Genomic DNA, 12,602 nt, shown 5'->3' with positions numbered 1-12,602 from the left:
TATTCTGGCAAATATTTTCATCAGTATGAACTAATTTTAATTCTCAAAGCACCATGCATGAAGAAGGCATCTGGAAATTATGTAGATGTCACAGATACTTTGATAATTGCTCCTCTGTGGTCTGGCATATGCTAACAATGGACATTTGCTTTTTGTTATTCTTACCAGTCGATTCCCTTGTGGTAGTTGTTTCCGTTAAAGAACTGAACTTCTTCAAAGGTTTTTGGACTGGGGAGATTACTAATGATGGAAGGATGCATAAGGAGAAATAAATACAGTGCTGTTGTTCCTACAGGGAAAAAAACAGAAGGCAGGGATATATGATACTTTGGGAAAGGGTATGAGCATTGAAATAATGGTGTTTCACAAAATACACAGATGATAATCCCAGTTACAGGGGGAAAGTGTTAATATTACGTAAGTTTTAGATCCCCTTAAAAATTGCTTTTAACTTAAATTATATTCTCTAATGAGTTATTAAGGCCTCTACTGAATCGAAATGAGAAGTATGTACTTAAGAACCCCTGCAGTTCATACCTCTTCTTGCTTTGATCTATGTATTTGTCAATCTGGACTGTTAGATGATCTAAGCTTTTGTCCAAAATAACATTGACCAAAGCAAATTCACTTTAAAAAGTGAAACTTAATTTGCAATATTTTCCATAAGGGTGTAGAGTGGCTATCAATAAACGCATAAGTCACTTCACTCGCAAGAGCATCCCGTGAGGAAAGCCACATCAGGAAGCTTCAGGTCAGAGAACAGTGCAATCCTACACAGAGTTATTCTAGTCTAAATCAATTGAGTTACAAGGGCACTACTGAATTCAAATGAAAAGTAAGTAGAATCCTGTCCTTTTGTCAACCCAATCCTTTTCTTTATGGCCATATTTCTTTTCTTTACTATCTTTTTCTGCTTTGACCTATGCAAAGATAAACCATCCAGGGTCCACTGAAGTTAGACTGGAGTAATTGCACACAGAATTGCACTGCTATGTTCAAATTGAACTGAACAGATTGGAATAGAAATCTGTAAGAGATTTCATGACTTGGCAATGGAAGATGAAATGATGTTTGATTTCCAACAAGCATACAGTAGCAGGTCTATTAAATCAGTTTTCCTTAATTAGCTTTAGATCATTAAAAATAGATATCTTTTTCACTACTTCCTCTATGGTTAGCAAACATGGTTATCTGATTAGAATGTCTGTGGGGTTTCTTTTAATACGTAATTTAATGTTGTGTGGGAAGAAAGGTACCAATGACTCAAAGCTGATGATTTCTTATCAAGAGTGAGAGTCCATCAGTTGCTCATCACCAATTTGCTTGGCACCCTAGGAAAGTCATTAACGTCTAAGGGTGCAATGTGGAAATCTCTAGATTTAAATCACAGCAGGAGAATAATAGTTTCCCCCCCTCAACAAAAGCACTTCTTTTAGGGCCTATTAAAATATTGGTTGGGTTTGCTTCTAAGTGCACATTTGACCATGGGGAGTAGAACAACAACAACATAACGTGATTTTATGACAAAGTGGTCCTGTAGCACCTTTAACACCAACAAAGTTTTATTCAGAATGTAAGCTTTCATGTGCATGCACAGTCTGTTGTTGCTGTGTTTCTGGATGACTGGTTTCTTTGATTTTATGATAAAGCTCATTAGATGGTTTCTTCTTATTTTATAACATCATATTTTATTTTGTTATTTTAAACATTTGGGTGTTTACATAATCAGCTTTGGAAAATATTATTCAAAGAAGCAGTGTAGAGATATCCATCCTAAAGATGAAAGGAATGCTTAAAATTCTCCAGATAAGACATAACAGTGCTCAGAAACCAGCAAAGTAAATAGTTCTTTCCAAACCTACAATTAAATAATGACTGTTCTAAAACAGTGAATACCTCTTTAATAAAAAATGGCAAGTGATCAAGTATCTTCCTATTAATATGTATTCTGCTCTTCTTCCTCCCTTCTTCTCATTTTGTCCTTAGAACAACCTGTGAAGTAGCACAAGCTGACGCAAAGTGATTAGCCCAAGGGCACCATTGAGCTTCATGGCCAAGTGGGAATTGGGGTCTTCCAGTTTGTCTGACACTCAAACTATTATACTACTTTGGCTCTAGTACCAAGACATCAAGTAGACTGAATACATACTAGGGCAATTTTATGACCACTTGATTGAGCATGTCTACTGAAATCACAGTAATTTATATCTGGACATGTTATAGGTTATGCTGATAGATTATTAAACTATTGAACATGAAAACACTGTTTCAGGACTAAAGAAAAACAGATATAGATGCTTCTAAAAAATGCTGCAAACCCAGCAAGTCATATCCCACAGATTATTTATTTTTCCATTTGGAAACAATTTATTTGTATTATACATTATATTGTTCAATTACCTGTTTTCTGTGGACCAATCACAAGAAATTTAGGCAGGTGTTCACAAGATTTATCTCTAGACCAGATATCCCGATGGCGTCTGTCATCACATGGATTCTAAAGAAAATAAAAGACTCAGTTCAGGAAAACATTCTAATACTCTGACTTCTTGCTTATCAGAAAGTCCTGTGCAATAGAACCCTCTGAATTCTATATGTGCTCGTCTTCTCTGACTGTTTATTTACATGGAATCTGGAACTATCATAATATGCAGTCTTAATGAATCTGGTCTTCATATATTGAAATTGCCAGCTCTTGTCAATAAGCAGGGCTGGTCTTGGAACCCATGGACAATGGTAAGTATCCCAATAATTAGAAAAGTGAATTTGGAATTTTATGGTACAACTGTTACTACCAGGGATTTATTTTGAAGCAGGAACTCCTTTGCATATTAGGCCACACACCCAAGATGTAGCCAATCCTCCAAGAGCTTACAGGGCTCTTCTTGCAGGGCCTACAGTAAACTCTGTGAGGATTGGCTATATTGGGTGTGTGGCCTAATATGCAAAGGAGTTCCTGCTACAAAAAAAGGCCTGGTTGCCACATATAATTTCAATCACTAGATTGAGTCTAGAAGCGTTGGTAATCCTAGAAAGAGCTTTCTCTGTTATGGTGCCCAAACTCTGGAACTCCGTTCTCCTTCTGCCAGTAGGGGAAGACTTTGTTGTTTTGTTTGATGTTCTCTCACTCATTGACCCTCTTTCTCTGTGTATGCTTGTGTGTTTGTATGTTCACATATTTTATTAATTGCTTTAAATATTTTGGACACATATTAGTATTTTAACATTATGTCGATCATTTGCGCTCTTGGGGACTGTAAACTAGGTGGAAAGTTAGCATACAAATATTTTAAGTAAATAAATAAATTATACATATTATTAGCTATTACAACTGGCAACAGAAAAGAAGAGGAAGTGAAGATATAGGCAAGATGTCACTATTCTTTGACAATAATAACCAGAATTTAAAAAACAACAACAGTTAAATCAATTAGTAACTCTACAACATAATGAGGATCAAGTGTTTTAAAGCAATTGAAAAATGAGGATCTGAATCCTTAAGAACAACCCTGCCATGGTATCTCCTAGTCAGGAGGCAGGACAAGGATTGCTGCAAAGGTGAGTAATGAACAGTCATTGATACTTTTTCATTTAGGTCTGTTCAGCCCTAGACGTGTAGCAAAATGAGTTGACAGAATCTTGAGAGGGTAGAAAGAGATGTACCTTTTTACATTGTAAGGGGAACAATGATATTTTAATACTTTATCATGTAAGCATTTTCTGCAAATAAAAATTATTATTAAAAGTTCTAAGGGGTAATTGATGTAGAGAAACTTTGCAACATCTAATCTCTCACCTGAAGTGGTGTGGTCCATTGTACCATCTCGACACTCTGTCATTTCATTTTGCTGCAACTGAAGACCAGGCTTCATCTGCAACAGTAATCAGTTCAATTGACTGAATCAATGAACTTGGTCACTGAGGATATTTTCTTACCATTCTTATACTAACTTTGAGTGTTCATTTTTTCTAAAAAACCAACTATATAGAAATAATTCTGTGATCTCTTCTAAATCTTTTCTGGCACATCACTTTACATTGAAATAAACAGATCTCTCTTCCAATCATTACACAAACAGCTCCTATTCAAACCAATGCAGCATACTGTAAAATTTTTGAATGCTTATCTTTTACTGGATTTTGACATTTTTGTTTTCTAACAGTTTTTTTTTAATAGCAAAATGTTGCCTTTCTCAGGATGATGCAAAGTGCAGTTAGGTATTTTAAGTGTATATGCTTATTAATAAGCATTCAAAAATAGGGGTGTGCATTCGGTTCGGCTGAACCAAATAGACCGCTGAATACCACCTGATTCGGAAGTATATGGTGTCGTATACTTCCGAATCCGATTGGAAGGTATTATACGGGAGCTGTATACGACTCCCTGTATACTTCTGAATCAATATTCGAAAGTATACAGAACTCAATGTAAAAGATGGGAAAGGAGCTTCTGCAGCCTCAGGGAAGCTGCTTGCCTCCTTTCCTGCCTTTGGAAGCCTTTTCCCACCTCTCCCATAGCCTCCCTGGGATCAGGGAGGGAAGGAGAGGGGTAGAGGAGCCCCAGCAGCCAATCCAAAGCATGCATTGCAAATGCATCCTTTGCAGGGCGTGTATCTGATGGCTGGGCTAATCCCCCAGCCATCAGCAACATTGTTGTTCTTTTGTTTACTTGGGTATCCAAGTAAACACTGTTTTCTGGCCAATCACAGAGCAGTGGTATTTTTTGAAACTGCTCTGTGTAGGGCCAGAGAACCTTCTAAAGGAGTCTGCCTGGCTGGACTCCATTCCATTGCTGTTGCTGTGTTGATGTGAGAAAGAGACTGTGCTGTGCTGGCCTTTGGCCTCAGCTGCTGCTGCTCTCTCTCAGCCTTGCCTGACCTGCCTGGAGAAGAGAAGACATCTAAGGTAAGACAATCTTGGGATTCTTGTTTTTATTTAAGTTAGGATAAAAGTAAAAGAACTTTTTAAGACTCAGAGTCCATTGACTTATCCAGATTTGGGTGGGTGGGTAGCTTATTTGGACTTAGGGTTAGGGGGTTCTGCTGGGGCTGAGGGCCTGGGGCGGGAAGGTTGCCAATTTGCCTGTATCTTACCTTAGTGAGAGGACTTTTAAAAGTGCAGTGTCCTTTTACTTTTTCTGATTTGGGTGGCTTGGATTTCTTGGAGTTAGGGTGAAGGTTTTTTGGGGGGAGGGGTTGGTAAAGTTCCTGTATTGTTAAAAGTCAAGGTTTTTTACTGTTTTAAAAGGATTCTGTGTTTGATTTGTTGCTGTTGTGTTGTGCTGCTGTTGTTCCTTTTCTCTTCTGGTTCTGGTTCTTTGGGGGGGTGCTGTTTGGCTTAATTTTTATTGTTAAAACATCAGCTTTTTAACAGTTGAGTTTGTTGGTCTTTTCTCAGTTGGATTTATTTGGATCTGTTTCTGTTGGTTTTGCATCCTGTCCTGTTGTCCCTTTTCCTGGTTCTGATTTTTTTTAGGGGCGGGGGGTGTTGACTGATTTGGCCTGAGGTTTTTTATTGTTTAAAAGATCAATCTTTTAACAGTTGAGTTTGTTGGCCTTTTCTCAGTTGGATTTGTTTGAATCTGTTGCTGCTGGTTTTGCATCCTGTCCTGTTGTCCCTTTTCCTGGTTATGGTTTTGGGGGCGGGGTGGGGGGTTTACAAGTTAAGTTTCTTTCTCTCATGTTTTTTTTTTAAATTACCTTTGGTTGGTGTGAGGGGGTTGGTGTGTGGGCTATGTGGGGTGGGTCACTTTCATGTTTTTATAGAGTTATTTTTGGAGTCTGAAGGTGCTTTTGGTTTGGCTAGGGCCACTAAATAGGCTGCCCTACTAATAAGGGTGTTTTTAGGGATTATGTTTTTTGAAATTTAAAACAAAATCAATCCAGTTTAGGGCTTTATCTTCTTTCAAAATTCAATTAAACTTTACCAGACTACTACTACCCCAACCCAAAGAAGGACAAGTTAGGGACCAAAAAAAACAAACAAACAAGTTTTGGTGGGAGGGTTTTTAAAAAGAAGTCAGGGTACAGTGTAGTCCTTAACCACGAGGTGGAGAAGGTGGGCCATGAAGACATTTTAGGCCCTGACGCTGGACAGCCATCTTGATGTTGGAGCCACCGTCAATCACCACGAAGCCCATGGCGACATCCCTGCCTACCCAGCCCTCTAACTGCCGTGAGAGTATGGCTCCAAGAGTGTCTGCCGTGTGCGATGCATTGACTGCTTTGGCATGTAGCAAGGCCCAGCAATAGCCAGCCTGGCGGCCCTGACCCTGCCTGCTGCTACTGCCACCCCCATCCTGCAGCTCACTGGGTTGCCACCAATGCGCAGTTAGGCAGAGATACCCCTCGGACACATGTTGGGAGCTCCAGATATCTGAGGTGAAATGAACAGTCCCCCCGGCAGCATGGAACAAATGCTCCTTCACCACAGATCTTGTCGACCTGAAAACAGATGGCACAATGGTCCTGCTAATGGAGGTTCTAGCAGAAACTTTGTACCAGGGTGCCAGGTACTCAAGCAACCCTAGCACCCCAGGATTCTTGACCACTAAAAATGGAAGCCCATGGGTGACCGACCTGGCAAGGTTCCAGGTGATCACCCTCCTGTCGTACCTGATTGGCACACAGGTGCCACCCCCACCAAACATCTCAGGGGCACCCCAGCAGCAGCCTCGATGAAGGGCCCTTCTTCATCACACTCCAGCCAGAGGTCAGAGTGCTGGAAGGCGGCTGTGGAGTGGCCCTATGCACTGGTGGGGGGGAAACCTCCACCGCTCTAGTCTTCTCCTTGGCCTTGTCCCCAGGGCCCCTCTTCTGTTTCCTGTCACTCATGTCACCCTTGGCCAGTCTCACACAACCTGAACTGAAAGTGGGGTTTGCCCACATCGCAATCGCCTGCAACCCTGGACAGTTGAGCAGTTGGTCTTCCTGGAGGTCAACTTGCCTTTGTTCGGCTCCCCGAATGTAGACTTTGAGAGTGAATGAAGTGAGCACCTACTTGTGCCTGCATCCTCTCTTGGTCCACACTTGAAAGGTGGTTATAAAATGCTCTCCCACTAAACATAGACTAGAGTCCAAAGACAGCCCAAAAACTCGCTCACAAATTGATTGGCAGGGCACCCCCCCACCCCTCATCCATCCCCAAACCAAAAGTGAATGCTGATTTAAAATCTGCAAAGCAATCCAAATTTCCCCAGTCCCCATCCACACATGCCTAATAATACTGAAAGGGCCATTGCAGCCCCCAACTGTAACCAACAGCACCCACAGGCCCAGCCAGGATAACCCAGGGTTTTTTTCAGGGGGAAGAAAGAGGGAGGTGCCAGTGATGATGACAGGCAGCCAGCAGCCATACCAATGCTGAGGTCCCTCTAATGGGACAGTGATAGCTGGTGTGTTGCTGCTGAGCTGAGAGAGAAAGAATGGTTCCCTTCCTCTCACACAATCGGAGGCCCTCCCAGTGATCTTCCTCATTTGGGGTGCAACTCTGGCTCGCCTCCTCGTGGTGCACCCTGGGTAACGCAAAAGAGCCTGGACCAGCCAACCATCCATCACTCAAAGTAACTCTAAATGCTTCTTGCTTTCTGTCAGATACGGAATGATGTGGAGCTAGGTGTGGTCCACCGCTTCTCTTGTTTGAGAGTTGTGTTGTTTGGGGCAGGGCTGGAGAGCTGGCATCTGTAGTTTGCGTGTTCTGTGGCAGGGAAGCTGGCATCTGGGTGAGAGACCCCGTATATTTCTGAATCCGATTAATTCAGATTTTTTTTTTTGCACACTCCTACTCAAAAACAAGGCAAGCAAAAATGTGGGGGGAAATTCACACAAAGAGAAAAACTTGTACTGGAAGTAAATTTAAAATGTGTGTGTTGATCTATGCAGTTAGTGAGTAGGGAAAAAATCCTACTACCATGTAATTTTCCTGACAAATCACAACTGAACAATTCATTTTAAATTAGACATTGCATATTAATCTGTGAAGTATTAAATCTGAAATTCTTATTTTGTTTACTTAGGCTTAGCTCCAGTGCATTCTCTTTCACAGAACAGGGGTATGTAATGAGAACTACTATGAGTTCCTGTAAAGTAGAAAGGCAGCTAATAAATGTTTTAAATCAGGGGTGTAAAACATATGGCTTGTGGGTCACATCCGGCCCCCAGATGGTTCCAATTAGGCCCTCCAGCAACTGGCTGTTGTATGCTTAATTCTCCCTTGCCTGCTTTGCCCGGTCACCATTTTGTGTTTCTCCCCAGATAAGCCAGCCAGCAAAGCAGCCTCTTTCCGTTTTTCCCCTGCCTTTTCCCAAAGGGAGGAGGAGCATCAGCCAATGAAGGAGCTTGGCTCAATAGCTCTGCTGTGTTGATTAAATTTGCCAGGCTCAATCAATCACCCTGCAGAGCTACTGAGCCGAGCCACTCTTCCTTTTAGTAGCTGAAACTCCTCCCTCTCCTTGTCCCCTGGGGAAGGAAGGAAAGAACTCCAGCTTCATTTGCCCAGTCCCCACCATCAGGAGAGAAACAAAGAAACCAATTTTAAGTCTAGCAACATTTTATTGAAGGTATGAGCTTTTTGCTTTGCTACACACACACACACAGAGTGAGTTTTGTTGGGCTTGTTATGGGTACACATCTGGGTTCCCCTCCTCTTTTTCACTGTATTCATGGCCTTCAGTCTTTCTCAATAAGAAAGCATATGAACTATTTAGAAGAGCAATAACAAGCCAGCATTAGGATGAGTGTGCGTGTGTGTGCAGCCCAGGTTTACTCAACAAATTTTGCTTGATTTTTCTTTCACATATTCCTTTCGATTGGTGATCTTGAACTTAGACTTCCCAGATAGTAAGTAGGCTGATACTGAGCACTGTACATGGCTGTCTCTCTGTTCTTGCACTGCCACATAGGAGAGTTATTTTTCTGGGGAAGACTTGCAGACAAGCACATAGCCCTCAGTCGGTGCCATGGTGCCTTCACATGTTCTTGACTAGCACATGAAGCAGCTTCTGTACAGAAACTCACAATGCCCAGCTGCTTCATGTTTTCCTTTGGATCTTAGGCTCAAAGCATTGTTCATGAGATCTCTGTAATGAATGTCAATAAATCAAAAGTAGGTTTGCAACTTACATATGTGCACACCTGAACAACACCTGAACAGCATGTTTGATTAGTACAGTACATTGTCTGCAGTTTTTGATGCAACAGTTCATAAAAAGAGGTGACATTTATCAGAGACTGTAAAACAAAATATTGCAAGTATGATAATGTTTTAAGCATGTTTTATTTTAAGCAAATATATATGTAACTGTGTTTGTGCCCTTTATAAAGTTTATATGTCTGCTACTTGGCATTACATTTTATGACACACATGGCCTGACCCAACAAGGTCTCATTTATGTCAAATCCAGCCCTCATATCAAATGAGTTCGACACCCCTGTTTAAATAAATGAAATAAATCAAGAACTGGTCCCTCCTTGCAGGGGGTGGGGGGTGGACTTGCCAGACGTGGGATGGAGGCCAGGCTACATTGCCGCAATGACATCACTTCTGGTTAATACCAGAATAGATGTCATCACGTTGTGACATCACAGCAATGCTCTGGTATTTGGTCAAAAACTCTGTGATAAAATTGGCTTCTGCCATACAGTTTTCACCAGAATATCAGAGCATTGCCATGAAATTGCCATCATGATGGTGTCACTTAGGCTTCCCAATCCCCAGGTCCCAGCAGGGGATCCCCTGTTTTTACAGGCTTCTCCTCACCCCCAGCCAGCTGGCTGGTGGGGGAAGCCCCGCCCCCACAGTCATCATGTAGTTTTAGAGCTCTTGCAGGTTTAGAAACCTGCAAACAGGTACGTTTTTAAAATGTGTGCCTTTAAGGCTGAGGAGGAAGCAGGAAACAGGAAGGGCTTCATGGGAAAGGGTCAGTAACAGTTTCATAGGAGAACGGCCCCTCCTTTTCTTTTGCTTTCGTTTTCAGAGCAAGTAAAGTTCTGCAGGAACAAGACCCAGTAAGTATTTGTGTGTGTGACAGAGGGAGGGGCAGGGGATTCCCTGGTTTGGAGGCCCTCCCCCCCGCTTTAGAAAGCGGGGGGGGGGAGGGAAATGTCTACTGAGCCTGCTTCGGCAGGGAGGGCGGGATACAAATAAAAAATTATTATTATTATTACTGGGCACTCTATTATTCCCTATGGAAAACAATTCCCATAGGGAATAATGGGGAATTGAGCCATGGGTATTTGGGACTCTGATGGGGGCTATTTTTTGAGGTAAAGACACCAAATTTTTAGTATAGCATCTAGTGCCTCTCCCCAAAATGTCCTCCAAGTTTCAAAACAATTGGACCAGGTGGTCCAAGTCTATGAGCCCCAAAAGCAGAAAAAAATGCTGAGAAAAACCAAGTGCAGACTGAAATTAATCCCTTGTGAAATAGTTTGAATTTTTCCATAGTTCCATTTGTATTATGAGCAAACAGAAGAAAGCATGAATATAAAGATTCATAGATTTCCCTTTCACAAGTAAAAAGGAAAAACAAAATGGCATTTTCTAGTTAAAACTATGGACAAGGACTGTATTCTTTAAGCGAATATAACCCTTTTGAGCTCCAAAGCAAAGCAATGCAGTGTTTAGGAAGGCTGTGCATCCCATTAACACCAGTGCATTACTTAAAATAGGGGGGGGGGGATCTGAATCATTATTGTTGTTATTGGGAACATGCACATTTTCTTACTTTACGAGTATAATTATTCTTATGACTCTGCCAGAATTAACTAATTTAGTGTGAGTAGTAAAGCTGCAGTACTGCAGTCGGAGCCTTCTGCTCACGACCTGAGTTCGATTCCAGCAGAAGCTGGTTCAGGTAGCTTCAGGTAGTTCAGGTAATAGTTAAGGGTACCTTTAATATATAGTTTTAAGTAAATAAAACTGGCGGGGGTCAAGTAACGGGGGGAGGGGTTGGTAGAAAGTAATATATGGGGTAGATAAAAGAAATTTTTAAAGAAGTAAGATATAGATAGATATAGATTTATTACCATATGTTACTAATAAAATTGTTTTACCATCAGGTAGCCAGCTCCAGGTTGACTCAGCCTTCCATCCTTCCGAGGTCGGTAAAACGAGTACCCAGCTTGCTGGGGAGAAAGTGTAATGACTGGGGAAGGCAATGGCAAACTACCCCGTAAAAAGGTCTGCTATGAAAACGTTGTGAAAGCAGCGTCACCCCAGAGTCGGAAACGACTGGTGCTTGCACAGGGGACCTTTCCTTTCCTTTCCTTACAACACTTAGAATTGTCAGCTTCACTTATCACCAATTACCAGTTAAAGCACCAATTAAACACTACATGTATTGGCTCTTATCCAACTCAAGTTGCTTACACATAAGTTATAATAGAGACAATTAATCATTGGACCCATTCTGCAGTTGTTTTTTTGCTGTCAAGTTGCAACTGACATGGTTACCGTGTAGGGTTTTCACAACAAGAGATGTTCAGCTGTGGTTTGCCACTGCCTGCCTCTGCATAGTAATCCTGGTATTCCTTGGTAGCTTTGCCTAGTTGCCAAGATCTGACAAAATCTGTCTGGGCTATCCGGGTCACACCACACATTACATGGTATGACGGAAAGCTAGGGGTTAACCAGAAACTGAAGACGCACAGGGCCTGCGTCAGGTGACCTGAGGGTGGGGGCTAAAGTGCTGAGAGCTCTCAGGAAGAAAAAAAAAGTCTGTGAGAGACAGAAGCTGCTGAGGCAGTGATTCAGTCAGTTGGTCAGTGTTGGAGCCTGACAGAGACTGAGAGGGTCAGTTCGTGCCTGACAGAGGCTGAGGGGACAGCTGATCCTGTGAAGGAGCTTGAGACAGTGGCGGGAAAGACTTCCAGAGGCTGCAAGCTCGACAAAACCAGCCAAGAGGGCTGTGTGTGTGAGTCAGTCAAGACCTGAACGGTCACAGACACCTATAGACAACTCTGAAGATCTAGGGAGGTGGTTGAGGGAGCGGATGTGGGTCTGAGACACCAGGAGGACTGGTAGTAGTGGCTCCAGTCGTGGGGTGAGACTTGGCACATCATTCCCAAGAGGCCAGACCTTGGCTAGAGGTGGAGAGAGCAAGTTATAGGGAAACTGTGAACTGTCTAGCGGTTAGGATTCCTGGTTTTCACCCAGGCGGCCCGGGTTCGACTCCCGGTATGGGAACCAAATTATAGCAGCGCCCGCCTCACGGCCTCACTGGATCTCTTTAACTCAGTCTCTTCGGGGTATTTTACTTTGTTATTTGATGGAAATAGGGGACCACAGCAGCTTTGTTTGTTTTCCCAAAAATATAGGCTCTCAAGAACTTTAACTCAAACCACAGATTTATTATAACATAAAGTCTTTAAACTGGGGATATGGGAGATATTTACACAGGCTAACACGTTGCTCAGTTGTTTCAGGCTTCACATTAAGTTTTTCTTCCTTTGAGTTTCTCAGTTACACAGTTCACAGTTTCCCTATAACTTGTTCTCTCCACCTCTAGCAAAGGTCTGGTCTCTTGGGAATGATGTGCCAAGTCTCACCCCTCGACTGGAGTCCCTCTCTCAGCCCTTCTGGTGTCTCAGACCCACATCCACTCC

General features: G+C 42.2%; 1 protein-coding gene across 3 annotated transcripts in view; it reads right to left on the bottom strand.

Moving 5' to 3' along the window:
• Positions 1-12,602, bottom strand: part of LOC132577249 (bifunctional heparan sulfate N-deacetylase/N-sulfotransferase 4) — a 217,437-nt gene that overhangs the window by 23,831 nt on the left and 181,004 nt on the right. For all 3 annotated transcript variants that reach the window (XR_009555816.1, XR_009555815.1, XM_060246867.1), the window contains exons 8-9: positions 2,401-2,497; positions 166-289 (exon numbers count right to left, since the gene is read on the bottom strand). Coding sequence is in view for 1 of the 3 variants with exons in the window: in XM_060246867.1 (XP_060102850.1) it covers positions 166-289; positions 2,401-2,497 (221 nt within the window). In the remaining 2 variants the exon portion in view is untranslated. The remainder of the gene's footprint in view (positions 1-165; positions 290-2,400; positions 2,498-12,602) is intronic.

The sequence above is a fragment of the Heteronotia binoei genome, chromosome 9 (genome assembly GCF_032191835.1).
Source record: "Heteronotia binoei isolate CCM8104 ecotype False Entrance Well chromosome 9, APGP_CSIRO_Hbin_v1, whole genome shotgun sequence".
NCBI classification, from domain to species: Eukaryota; Metazoa; Chordata; class Lepidosauria; order Squamata; family Gekkonidae; genus Heteronotia; species Heteronotia binoei.
This window is presented reverse-complemented; position numbering and strand designations above follow the sequence as displayed.